Source organism: Solea solea, chromosome 16 (assembly GCF_958295425.1).
Source record: "Solea solea chromosome 16, fSolSol10.1, whole genome shotgun sequence".
Classification (NCBI taxonomy): Eukaryota; Metazoa; Chordata; class Actinopteri; order Pleuronectiformes; family Soleidae; genus Solea; species Solea solea.
Genome location: NC_081149.1, coordinates 23,716,412 through 23,730,755, shown reverse-complemented (window position 1 = coordinate 23,730,755; position 14,344 = coordinate 23,716,412). Strand labels below are relative to the sequence as shown.

Sequence of the window (14,344 nt, the reverse complement as noted above, 5' to 3'; positions counted from 1 at the left end):
AGTATGCTGTCCAAAATCGGTCAAAAAAGTCATAGTATAGTATGTCGTCCAAAATCAGTCAAAAATGTCATAGTATAGTATGTCGTCCAAAATCAGTCAAAAATGTCATAGTATAGTATGTCGTCAAAAAAGTCATAGTATGTCGTCCAAAATCGGTCAAAAAAGTCATAGTATAGTATGCTGTCCTAAATCGGTCAAAAAAGTCATAGTATAGTATGTCGTCCAAAATCAGTCAAAAATGTCATAGTATAGTATGTCGTCCAAAATCGGTCAAAAAAGTCATAGTATAGTATGTCGTCAAAAAAGACATAGTATGTCGTCCAAAATCGGTCAAAAAAGTCATAGTATAGTATGTCGTCCTAAATCGGTCAAAAAAGTCATAGTATAGTATGTCATCCAAAATCGGTCAAAAAAGTCATCGTAAAGTATGTCGTCCAAAATCGGTCAAAAAAGTCATCGTAAAGTATGTCGTCCAAAATCGGTCAAAACAGTCATAGTATAGTATGTCGTCAAAAAAATCAGTCAAAAAAGTCATAGTATAGTATGTCGTCCAAAATGTGACAAAAATGTCATACTTTAGTATGTAGTCCAAAATCAGACAAAAAAGTCATAGGTTAGTATGTCATCCTAAATTTGACAAAAAAGTCATAGGTTAGTATGTCGTCCAAAATTTGACAAAAAAGTCATAGGTTAGTGTGTCGTTCAAAATGTGACAAAAAAGTCATACTTTAGTATGTCGTCTAAAATGACAAAAAAGTCTTAGGTTAGTATGTTGTCCAAAATGTGACAAAAAAGTCAAAGGTTAGTATGTCATCCAAAATCGGTCAAAAAAGTCATAGTAAAGTATGTCGTCCAAAATCATCCAAAAAAGTCATAGTCTCGTATGTTGTCCAAAATCGGTCAAAAAAGTCATAGTAAAGTATGTCGTCCAAAATCACCCAAAAAAGTCATACTATAGTATGTCGTCCAAAATCACCTAAAAATGCCAAGGTATAGTATGTCGTCCAAAATCTGTCAAAAAAGTCATAGTATAGTATGTCGTCCAAAATCGGTCAAAAAAGTCATAGTATAGTATGTCGTCCGAAATCGGTCAAAAAAGTCATAGTAAAGTATGTCGTCCAAAATCGTTCAAAAAAGTCATAGTAAAGTATGTTGTCAAAAATCGGTCAAAAAAGTCATAGTATAGTATGTCGTCCAAAATCGGTCAAAAAAGTCATCGTATAGCATGTTGTCCAAAATCACCCAAAAAAGTCCTAGTATAGTATGTCGTCCAAAATCGGTCAAAAAAGTCATAGCATAAGTATGTCATCCAAAATGTGAAAGAAAAGTCATAGTATAGTATGTCGTCCAAAATCGGTCAAAAAAGTCATAGTATAGTATGTTGTCCAAAATCGGTCAAAAAAACCAAAGAACATTATGTCGTCCAAAATCACCCAAAACAGTCATAGTATAGTATGTTGTCCAAAATCGGTCAAAAAAGTCATAGTATAGTTTTCTCGTCCAAAATCGGTCAAAAAAGGCATAGTATAGTATGTCGTCCAAAATCACTCAAAAAAGTCATAGTATAGTTTGTCGTCTAAAATCGGTCAAAAAAGTCATAGTATAGTATATCGTCCAAAATCGGTCAAAAAAGTCATCGTATAGTATGTTGTCCAAAATCACCCAAAAAAGTCATAGTATAGTATGTCGTCCAAAATCGGTCAAAAAAGTCATAGTATAAGTATGTCATCCAAAATGTGAAAGAAAAGTCATAGTATAGTATGTCGTCCAAAATCTGTCAAAAAAGTCATAGTATAGTATGTCTTCCAAAATCACCCATAAACAGTCATAGTATAGTATGTCGTCCATAATCGGTCAAAAAAGTCATAGTATAGCATGTTGTCTAAAATCGGTCAAAAAAGTCATAGTATATTATATATCGTCTAAAATCGGTCAAAAGTCATAGTATATCGTCCAGAATCGGTCAAAAAAGTCAGATTTGTAGCCGATTTACTTGATAGAGCGAGTGAGAGAGACTCACAAGCCCCACCCTAATTCTAACGCTCCCTTTTCTCGATCTCAGCAGAAATCTGAAAACATTAAAAAAAAGTACAAAACGTAAACTGTGATTGTTTAAAAACCATAATATTAGGTCAGAAAAGGTCCAAGTCTTGTGGCTCGTTTTAAGTTCCAATCACGTCTTTATGTTAAAGTATGACGACACTGTGAGGCTCCAAATTGGGCTTGGTTCTGATCATTTTTTCGGCCATTACCCATTCATATGTATGTGGAAATTATAGCAGATTTTTGCGATTTTTGTCGCCATGGTTACTTGAAACACTTAGAAAGGTCATAGCACACCTTTCCCGATCAAACCGCAAGTGTGGGACGAGTTTACGCGGAAGAGGAATAAGAAGAAGAAGAAGAAAGTCGCTGAAGAATAACAAGAGATGCTTGCGCTGCAATGCATTTTAGTCAGAACTCCCTAGAGCAGGCACTAATAATTGTGAAACGTACTGAAATGAACCAAACTACACCGCTTGGTGGAAACAAGCCAATGCTGCCATAGCTGTGGATACTCTTCAGCACCTGCATATGCTCGTTCTCACTGAAAACATGGCTGCCAGCGGTGACGCAAGGAAAAGCATATTTTTTTTCAACTTAAAGGGTTCCCTGAAAATAAATCTCTGATATACTGTATAAAGAATATGTTCATCACTTTATCTCGCCTTTTCTTAGTGGACACTGAAGTACCTCATACAACCTGAACTATTAATTTAAAGTATAGTGTGTGTGTGTGTGTGTGTGTGTGTGTGTGCTCTTGGGTCTTACTCACAGGTTTCTGATCAGGCAGCCACTCAGTCACACTCATCTTGTTTATCTCAGATGTCATTTTCTTTCGGTGACCTGGTTTAGTTATTCCAATGGCCGTCAGATCCTACACACACACACATACACAAATGAACAAATACACCCATATTTTTGTAGATGCAGTAGTGGCATGAGCAGGCTTGTTCTCCACAATGAACCTTCAATTTTCCAGTACACCAGCAGTTTCTCTCTCATGTCCTCACAAACACACACTCACGTGCGCGCACACACACACACACACACACACATACACACACACACAAGAGACAGCAGGAGATCTAATGAAAGTTTTTGCCAGTTGAGGAGAAAAGAGAAGCAATGTAAATGTCTCAAAATCAAAAGAAGTGCAGAAAAGCAATGAGAGCAAAATAAATTGCCTGAGTGAAAAGGAAGCACCGACGGGAAGTCATTCACCTCGATTCTCCATCTTATCACTTAAATTCAAATCTTCAAAACAAATCAGCACATCATCCTGTCAATGCGTGATTATTTTAGATTGTGTAATTATTTGGTAGTGGTGGAAACACACAAACACACCTTTAAAGACAAAACATGAACATTCAACTCTCATCTCTCCCTCTCTCACACACACACAACGCTTGTTCCAGAGCAAGGGTTCATTGCATATACTGTTTTATGATTTTATCACAAGGTTTTGAGAGCCATTAGATCCATACGGAGCCCCTAAAGGGACATGGGGAAAAAATTAAAAAATAAAATGTTTCTCATGCGCACAAGATACTTTCTGGTGCACCAAAAACGTTTCATTTTAATTTTTTTCCCCCCATGTCCCTTTAGGGGCACCGTAGATCAAAGTGAACACTGTATTTAATTTTTGAAATGATTTAACACCTCAGACTGAGGTAATAAGGAAATGTACATTTTCAGTGGCAACACTGGAATGTTCTGGTCTGATATCAAGCGCACACTAGTACTTCTAGAGTAAATGTTACGGCACCAGCAGCAGCTCGAGTAGCACAGCGTAACACAAAGACTAAAGAGAGAACAAGTAATCAGTGTGATGACAGTGTTATCTTCATATTTATGTGACTTACAAGTGTGAGTGGTATTTCTTCTCATCTAACCTTTGACAAGTAAGTGAACATGTGCTGTTTTATGAAATGTCACATTACTTTAGCTACATTGTAACAGGAGGCTTTGGTTATTTGGTCTATCATTATTATTATTATTTGGTGTCTTTAAATCCCCTTAGTCTTGCAAATATTTTTTATTTACACAATGTAAAAACCGTATTATTTTGCCATGAAATGAACTGTGCTTGTTTGATCATTGTATTCCAAACATGCATCTTGCAAACATCAAGGACAGCACAAATCACATTTGTTGCCATTGTGGTCCTTGGAGGTGCCTGCGACCTCTCTGGGGTTGAGGGTTCAGTTCAGTCAGGGTTCAGTTGCCTTACCTCTGGGGTCATTCGACTAATGGTGGGCAAGTCATACCCAGCACCCACGAAGTTTGGAGCGTAGACCTGCAGCTGAAAGTCGCTCAGCCATTGGACAACGGCCTCTGAGCTCTACGGGAGAGAAGACAGGGGGCATGCTGTCACTGGCTCCATGTCTGCTTTGTCAACAGCCACTTTTCCTCAGCATGGTCAAGCAGGGCCATTAAATACTCACTATAGCATGATTTTATTTTCCTTGGATCATGTACATTTGTATTTTCTTTATATCTGTGCTACGGACAGAATTGTTTACATTTTTTGATGAATGAGTCGCTGGCTGATAAGGTCAAAGCATTAGCCCTGGTTAGCTCTGCTTGGCCATGTAGTGAAAACCAGGCTTAAATTAGGAAGGAAGAAGGCCCATCCAAGTGGTATGTTCCAGCAAGTGCTACAGATTAACAACTATAAGATACTCTATAAAATCTATATCTCTATAATCTCTATAAATTACAAAATGCAAAATAGAATTTGCATTGTTTTATTTAATTTTTTTTTTTTTTTAAATCTATCTATTTATTGTATTTTGCTTTACAGAGATTGTTGCAACTACTAGAAACATACCGTGTGAGCTCACTGTCACAAACGTCCTCTCAAGTAAAAACCTCTCCTGAAATATTCTCACATTTTTAGAATAATTTTGGTTTGGTTGATGTGAAGTTTTTATTAACATTCCCCAAATGTAAATGTCAACTCCACCAGAAGATGTGTAATTTAAAAACCCTGTATTTTATAGAGATGGAACATCAGAGAAGGGCAATTAGAGAAATGTCACATAACACTATGACTACTGACACACTACAAATATGGAGTTGTTATTTCTAGGGTTAGCTGCATCCCTATAAACTTTGTTAGTTCCACAGTTAGTGCAAAAGGGTTCAGTGGATGAACTTATGTTACTACAGTTTCCTGTTTACATCGATGTTACCTATAAGACATTTGTACATTGTGTTTATTACAACATTCTTGACATTTGACTGGTGTATCCTGATTTAGGATCACTTGATAGAACCAAGGGAGGTTTTTATAGTGATGGATTCATCAATAGCTGATGCGACGCCATCCAGGCCACGGAGAAACAGTATGACCTGCTTAAAATAGCCGATGATTTCTGCAATGTCCTGCTTTAAATGCTAATGCTGATGAAAGCAGGAGCTCCAGGACGAGGCTTAACTACAGTAGGACTTCATCCCACACCATTTCAAACTCCCACACTCTAAAAGTCTATTTTGTCATTCCCATTCTGCACCTCTCTTCACATTAGTTCCTCCTTTTCTGCATAATTTCCTTGAGACACATTCCTTGAAACACATTCTCCCTAAAAGCCCACCACCCCTCTTTTTTCCTCTTTACCCTGCCCAGGGAAACTATTAGGAATAGAAACCAGGACTCTAGCTAACAGATGGCCATGATAACATGGCTTACATGACAGCACACACATACACACACACACACAGGCACCTCACACTCGACGACAACAGCCACCTGCTGTTTAAATATGCTCCATTGCTCCTTAATTTATCAACATTTTAATTACTATATAATGAGATATGAATTTGAATGTAGGTCCCTGCATTTATAACTCATCAAACACACACACACTACAGTAAATGACAGCTCACTGTACATTACGCTATGAGCTCCGATTTCTCACATCTTGTGTCAAGCTAGTCTACCCACACTGTACTAGTCACCTGCCAGCACACACACGCACACACACACACACACACACACACACAACCAAATATGAAATATCACACAAGCTGATATCTTTACTCTGCTATCGTGCTATGATTGCCTGAGGTGCCCCCATCAACGATTTGAGTCTCAGCAAAAGAGGAAAATACTGCAATGGAAGAAGAAAAGCTGCAACTAAAAGGAGTGAATAATGATGGACAGCAGGTAGTAGATAGATGTGAGAAGGACAGGATTCTCTCACACACACTCACTCACAAGATTCCTGGTTTAAAAACTCTTACAGGATCCCATAGAGAATCCTTCAAACACACACACACACACACTTACCGTATCGTGGCTGCATCCAAACACTCGCAGCACAGACGAGGCCAGTTGCGAGAGAAACCGCTGGGTCATCTTGGTGTATGTATGTACGTTTGTATCAACTATAAGTGTGAATGCACAAGTGAGGGAGAGTGTTGGCGATTTCGGTGACTGAGGAGCTACATTCTCATCACGCTGCAGTTACATAACAGACTCTTTGATGGTGGTGACTTTCTCCTTTCTTGTGTGTCTTTACAGAGAATCTGTGGAATTTTGGGATTGTCCTACCTTCCCCTCGCCTGGACCCTCCCCCTTCCTGGTTGCTGTGGCGTCATAAGGCGGCGCTTCGTGCAGGGGACAACCCGATTGGCTCGATGTCCGAGAGGAGCTGGCGGAACCTGCTGGGAGAGATACCATTGGCCGATTTCAAGCTGCGCTATCACTGTAAACATGCTCTGATCAACAGATGAGTTTCCTCATCATGCTACCTGACCTCTACCCTTCTCCACCAACTGGTTTCTGGTCAGCCTCCTTCATTGCTTTGACAAATAACCAATCATCAAAGATATAACAAACAATCTTAACCAATCACCATCCTGTACACGTCCTCCTACAGCCCCTGCCTTGGCCATCTGTCTCTTAACCCAGCCAAGATCTGTGTATGTGTGTGTGTACAAGTGTGTGTCAGAAGACATCTCTACCAGACGAGCTGATTTTGCGTCTTACTGCTTGGTTGGAGAAACAAATTTCATATCATGACTGTGAGTTTATGAATGTGACACTGTCGTACCTGCAGGCTGATCCACAGACTTTGACTGCTCCAGGAGATGCTCCTTAGCTTTGGCAGACTGGGACAACACTGTGGCTAGAAGCTGTAAATACACACATTGGACCAACAAAACAAGCTGTAATCACACACACTGTACAAAGTTGATATATTAAAATTAATCGGCGTTTTTTTCACTCAACACAGCAGCGATACTCATCTGATATGAGGGGAGAATCAAAGAAGTGAGGATCTTGGTGCTTTACACAGTGTATGATGATAAATCACAGTGGGTGTGTCGCTCCTTTCACTTGAGTTCAAGTGCAGTTTTAATGATAAATTCAAGGGCATGGTAGTAATTCAAAGTGTACTATTTAACATGTGTGTAAAGGTGTGCAGAAGTGTTCATTCACTATTCGTTAGTGGTGCAACGAGTATTAAGATCCTCTGGAATAAATGGTTTATCAATTACTTGATGGAGTAAACCAATGGTTACCAAAATGAGGTCCAAGCCCCCCACAGAGGGGCGTCAGAGATCACATATGGGGGCACACATGAGAAGTTTTGTCTGCGCTGAGGTTATTAAAATCTTATTTGTGCATTAACTTTAGAAATTCCCAATCCCACTCTCTATTGGATAATCAGAACTCAGTATCACCCAAATTAAAACCCATTTTTTGGTCCACCTTTAAATTTATAAATGTATTATTACTGTATGTATACGTATATGTGTGTGAGTGTGTGTGCACGTGCATGCACAACATACCTTAACTCCTTCTGCTTGTGCATGTAGGATGTGTGCGGCACTGGCGGCGCTCTGACCACTGCCCGATGACCTCACACTGTTGACACTGCCAGAACTGCCCATACTGCTGCGGTCTCCACCTGCAACACACACACACACACACACACACACACACAGCCACACGACCACACATACAAAACATTCACACATACAGTCACACGCATGTTGCATGCAACCACCCAAACAAAACATAGATTTTATGCATTCAAAAACACACATGCAACAAACAGATGGATGCATACAGACACGCACACACGCACACACACACACACACACACACACACACACATTGAGTGGTTTAGCTGACGTCCAAACAAAGTGGTAAAAAGTGTGACTCTCCACTGAAATGCACTGGTCAGCATGTGATTGGATGAGAGTGACTGATAGACAGACTGACGGACAGTTGGACGACTGAAGGACAAACTGTGGTGGAGTAAACAAGACACACCGTTTCACCCTTCCATACACATACACACACACATACTTTTCTCTCACTTTCCCTCTCTGTCCGTACATCCACTGACATCCAGACACACTCACAGACTGTAGACCAATGCAGATGGCTGCAGTCCTACACACTGAGGCCTCTGAGTTCAGCTAAACTACTGTATAGATGAAGGGATCAGAAGCAGGACATGGGAGACTGTCAGGAGCAAGTCAAAGAGTATCTGAAAGCCTTCACTCCGCATCATCTTTGAGCTTGAAGTCACGGATGGGTGGATTCTGATCTTTAGGGAATAGACACTAGAAAGCTAGTGCCAAGTCAGAAAAGCCTTTTTTTGAACGGATGTCAGATACTGTTTGAGCCCTGGTTAGAGCTTTAGGAGTCAGGAGTCGAGGGTTCAGCGCAGCGCGGCTTAGTTACCTGCCACGGGTTTGCGCAGTACCCAGATCTCTTCGTTGGAGCCTCCATGGGGCCCGCTGGACTGGGTGGGAGAGCTGTGAGGACTTGCCTCTGAACCGCGACAACCTTCAACACAGAATACCACTGTTAGCCACTACAGGGACCTTCAACTGGCCTAGGAGTCAATGCTATCCTTTGGCTACCAGAAGCCATTTCGGGGGAATGTTATAGTCATATACGCGTTAGCATACAGTTAGCTACTTACAGCCAACAGTCACGATGCAAAGTTAGCATGTTGAGTTGTGTTTCTGGCCAAGTGGTGGATTTCAGTACAAGATTCATTCTGCCGTGTTTACTGGTGAGTTGCTGGCATTTGTTATAAATGAGGCTAATGTAATATTAAACATTTAAGTTGTAGGCAATAAAAACAAACTGAGCTAAACTAGATAAGAAAAGAACTCAGTGGACCTGACAGGAAGTCCAGGGGGGCGAAGTCCGATTATAATTGTGTCCATTCGATCCATTGTTCAGATGAAACGATTTAGTTTACTATTTAATCACATTGATATCAGATTTTCCCTCCAATGCGTCTATAAACATCTAAGATGTGTTCTTACTTGAACTGTCTAATAAAGGGGTGTCAAACATACGGCCCGCGGGCCAGAGCCGGCCCACCAATGGGTCCAACCCAGCCCGCAGGACAAATTCAATCATAATGTAAAATTCTATAAAAGAATCCTATAAATCCACTGTGATCTGTAAGTTGTAATGTGCACATGTAAATCGTAAATTAAGCATACTATTCTAGATATACTGTATAAGAAATGTATGGTTGTTCATCATATGTTTTGTAAAACAAAGGGAAAAATTAGGAGTTCTTGTTGTTTATAAGTTATTATGCTATTATTTTACTGGTCCGGCCCACTTGAGATCTAATTGCGCTGTATGTGGCCTCTGAACTAAAATGAATTTGACAGCCCTGGTCTAATGTATAAAGGGGTGGGAAATGAATATATACAACTATGTATTATTTACAAAAATATGTCACTCTGAACAGATCTCCGCACCAATCTGATTTACAGCATCACCTTTTATCACAGGAATAAGAATAATGTGAAGTTGAAACAGAAGTTAAATGGCCAAAGAAGTGAAACGTTGAAGTTGAAAGAAAGATTTACACGTCCAGATTACATGCTTGACTTTTTAGGGGCAGTTTTAATTCTTCAGTTAGACAGATATCTTGATTTATCATTATATAATTGTGTTGAAATAAATGGATTATCGCAGAATTGCTGGGCAATGTATTTATTACTTTTATCTGGACAGTGATTTCCGTCCCTAACCCTAACGACCAGATTTCAATCAGGTGGTTAAGCTGTACATATTACTAACTATTATTAACAATTTTTTCATATATTTTATAACAAAGATATCCAAAATCCAGAATCTAGAATTTATTGTAACGGACAAATTTGCTTTATATTCCTCCCTTAACTGTGTTCCAATCTTGATGGTTGATATAAAATCTTTAGTTTAATTTGAAGTTATCCACAAAAACACAAGAGTGACAGAGGGGCCAGTGGGAGAGCAGGGGGTTGGGCTCAAGAAGCATTTACATTTCAAACTCACTTACACACCACACTTTCATACTCACACACACAGAGAAAATACAGCATATACTGTCTATAGATATATGAAAACATTTATATACTCGCAGTACATAAATAAATCCATAACATGAATATATGTGTTTATACACATGTATATGCTATAATGTACATACATATACATATATAATGCATCCGTTAATGTGTGATTATATATGTAAGCCTTGAATGGGGCTGCTGTAGTGCATTTGGAGAGTGTCATAAACCATTATAACCATAATCAGGGATTATCAATGGTTTATGGGTGTGACCAACAGTGCTCTAGAGATAACACATATATCGCTTCACAGTGCCTTCTCGTAGCCATTTTGCATCGCTCCAGTTGACCTTGCCCGAATGAGTGATTTCTGTTTATTTTCAAAAGCAGCTTTTAATTCGACTAATATTATTTTGTGTATGTAGGATGGATTGTACTCCGACATACATTATCCTTTATTTGGAAGCTGCATTTGTATTTTAATACTTACCGTATGATAGGAAAAGTGATTTATTCTTCTGGAGGAGACAAAATGGCATAACGAGCTAAGGTTCCCATTGGAAGAAAAAATATATCAGCAAATACCTTACCTCCAAAAAAACATTCAGGGTGACATTTTGTCTCTTAAATAACACTTGACACGTCACACTTAATCACTTAGAAATTATTTAATGTAACACCTTATTTCAGCATGTATTTCTGATAAGAAAGTCATGATGTCAGCGACTGTTAAGAACAAAATACCTGCTCTCCTGTTTCAGGAGACATTGGTTTCAGATGAAAATGAAGTGAACTTAACTTGACTTCTTCCCCTCTCCAAAGCCTAACAACCCCCCAAAACACACAAACTCTCTCCCCCCCTCTCTCTCTCACACACACACACACCCTTGTCTTTCTGTACTTGTGAGGACTTCCTGGTCACTAACCCTACCTCAGCTATTACTACATATCACTTTAACCCCACCCCAACATAAACATGATCTCTAACTCTAACCTTAAAATAAAGTCTCAACGCTCAAACATCTCTTTAAAATGACCAAGCAGTGGTCTTCTTAGATGTTATTTCATCTTAACAACTATAGAGGGTCCGCCACACTAACACATACTGTACAAACAGACTGAGGGTTTAAGTGCAGGGTTGGTATTAAAAGCGGTATTAAAATGATCAGATGTTACAGTAACACACAGGACAAGGACATAACAGAAAACACACTGTCTGGTTGGAAAGTTATGTACTGGGCCTTGTGTGTGTAAGGAACTAGACGGGTTGTCGTTGGATGGTTGGTCAGTGATGATGTGCAGGAAAAGGGGAAAGAAAAACACAACAAGGAAGGAAGGAATAAGGAAAAATAAGTGTAAAACAAAAAAAACAGGAAACCAAAACACATAACTAAGGCACAAACCAACTGTAATAAACTCTGGGGCACATCTATTCTTTCTGTTCCCATATCCTAAAATCAATATAACGCTAAATTGCAAGACAATAGTACTACTACTACTCAGATGCTACTACTAGTACTTTATCTATTGTTTGGATGATCTCTCCTCTCCTAAAAAGCTGCGCTTTTATTTACATACATGCTGAAGCAAACCTGCATGAAAACATGACTTTACAATGTTTACATACAGACTTATCTAAATGGAGAACACGTGATAATTCTATATGTTAAAATAATGTGCTTTAGTGTTTCGTGGTTGACTTTTTATCCTTCTAAGAGCTGACGTGTTAAAAAAATCACGTCAAAAATCACTACAGTCTAGAGTTTAAACATTTAAATTTAAACAACCTCCTTTATGTTATAGGACATACACTGTGTGACTGTGTATGTCAAATACACGCATATACAGTACTACTGTGTGAGGGCAGTAACTAAGAAACATTTCTCTTCTCTTAAATTCAGTATGTGCTTTGAGTGAGCTACAAAACCAGGCCAGAACTATCTGAAATGTGACTCTGGCTCTCAGTGATGAGAACAGCAACAACAGAAAAACAAAAGTTATACAGTATGAGCAACACATATTAACACAAATTTACATAAATAATGATCTATAACAGAAAACTTTATCGGATGCCTCCAACATTTACAAAACCAATTGGAATATGACCATCATGACCAAATGAATTTTTATTCTGGCAGACGATAAATAAAAACACCAGAGGAAAGGAAAGCATCCCATGAAGTTTTAATAATAATAATAATAATAATAATAATAATAATAATAAGAATAATAATAATGAAAGGGGGTGTGTACCTGGGGCAGTGGGTGTGTCTCCCTGTGGGGTTGTCACGGGCGACCTGTTATAGCCAAAGGAAGTGAAAAGTGGAAGCAGTGGCTGATGGGAATGTGGTGGAGGAGGAGGCGGTGGAGGCAGGATATGGATCTGATGGAACGTGGTGTCGTTGCCGTTGACTACCGCGTTGGCAGGGGCAACCGTCGCCGGGGGAACCAGCGGTATCTTTTGAAACTGTTGAGTGCAAATGACTGTGCTGGCCAAACCTAGATAACACCCACCGTGACGACACACCGAAACACACACACAGCCAGCCAACAGTGAACCAGCGCCACGGAACAATCAAACAACAAAACAGAGAATTACACATAAGAAAAGGGGGGAAAACATAAATTAAAAACAAAGGCTGAAGTTATAAACTTAAACAAAGAAATCAAAGTGAGGGAAAGGGCTGATGTTGGAGGTGAGGACGGTGGACAGAAGGAGAGTACAAACAAATGTGGGCATTGCTGAAATGAAATGGTGTGAAAAGGGAAATGATGGATGGTGAAATTGGAGAGGAGCTCATGGACTGAAGTGACCTTTTTACTCTTAATCTTGTCTTGTTTTATGAGAGAAAACAGTCAATATTGTCGACATATTACATGTGCTTCGTAATATACGCACGCACAGTATAACGTGATTCCACATTTTACTGGCGTTTGGCAGTTTTCTTTGTGTCACAGACTCATTAAATGCAGATGGCATTAGGATATGCCATCACTGTAAAGTGGTGCCTATATAAAACTGCAAAAAAAAAACATAATAAAGAGGCGGCTGTGTCTTCTCAGACAATCGGATGTATGACAACATGTCCCACAGTGTAACAGCAGTGTAAATGGAGTGCAGCCTGTAAGATAGTTCAGACTGTCACTTCCCTGCTCTTTCATTTGCTGCCTGACAGCCAGCTGTCACTCGCTGATGCTTCTGCTGCTGCTGCTGCTGCTGCTGCTGCTGTACAGTATTATCTTCCCCACTCTCTGCTGTGCTGAGCTCAGGGCTTTGTCAATTAAAGCAAGGAGGTCAGAGTGTGGACCAAGAGTATCAGAGCTGCACATTCCTATCTTTTATATAATAATAATAATCCATCCCATATGAGTTATCTCACTGAAATTCCATTCTTTTTTTACACAAGTTAGAGTTAACAAATGGTAGGATGTGTGAAGGTGAGAGTGCGTTATACTCCCTGCGTTATTTAACCTTTCAAAAACATTACTTTGCCTCAACTAATGCTTGATTCAGACTCTCATTGTTAAAACTATTGTGATGGATCACTGACTCAACAGTGTTATCGTAGTTTTATGGCCCTTTTCCACTATGGTTCTCGCCACGGCACGGCATGGCTCGGTTTAGGTTGGTTTTCCACTACAAAAATAGAACCTACTCCAAATGGTTTGAGTCATCACAGCACAGCTGTCTGGCGACGTCACGCATAGTATCGCCTCAGCTCGCTTGGAAACTCGCCAGAGCAGGTACTAAAAAAAGTACCTGGTACCAGGTACTATACTAGTGGAAACACAACTTAACCGTGCCATGCCGAGATGAGGCGAAGTGAGTCGAGCCGGTGGCAACACACCACTGTTTCACACTGTTGTTGTGAAAGCTGAAAAATGAACTTAACTGCAGATTTCTGTGACCTTGTCAGGACCAGTAGTCCTCATGAAATGAAATGAATCAGTGTGTCTCTGCAATCTGAGTGGAAG

At 39.6% G+C, this 14,344-nt stretch overlaps 1 protein-coding gene across 8 annotated transcripts in view; it reads right to left on the bottom strand.

Annotated features, from left to right (window-relative positions):
• Positions 1 to 14,344, bottom strand: part of caskin1 (CASK interacting protein 1) — a 117,973-nt gene that overhangs the window by 23,375 nt on the left and 80,254 nt on the right. For 2 of the 8 annotated variants that reach the window (XM_058652863.1, XM_058652865.1), the window contains exons 11-17: positions 12,623 to 12,868; positions 8,747 to 8,851; positions 7,843 to 7,961; positions 7,101 to 7,182; positions 6,599 to 6,711; positions 4,274 to 4,384; positions 2,816 to 2,917 (exon numbers count right to left, since the gene is read on the bottom strand). In XM_058652863.1, coding sequence (XP_058508846.1) covers positions 2,816 to 2,917; positions 4,274 to 4,384; positions 6,599 to 6,711; positions 7,101 to 7,182; positions 7,843 to 7,961; positions 8,747 to 8,851; positions 12,623 to 12,868 — 878 coding nt within the window. The remainder of the gene's footprint in view (positions 1 to 2,815; positions 2,918 to 4,273; positions 4,385 to 6,598; positions 6,712 to 7,100; positions 7,183 to 7,842; positions 7,962 to 8,746; positions 8,852 to 12,622; positions 12,869 to 14,344) is intronic. The other 6 variants (XM_058652864.1, XM_058652868.1, XM_058652867.1 and 3 more) reach the window with 6 other exon arrangements.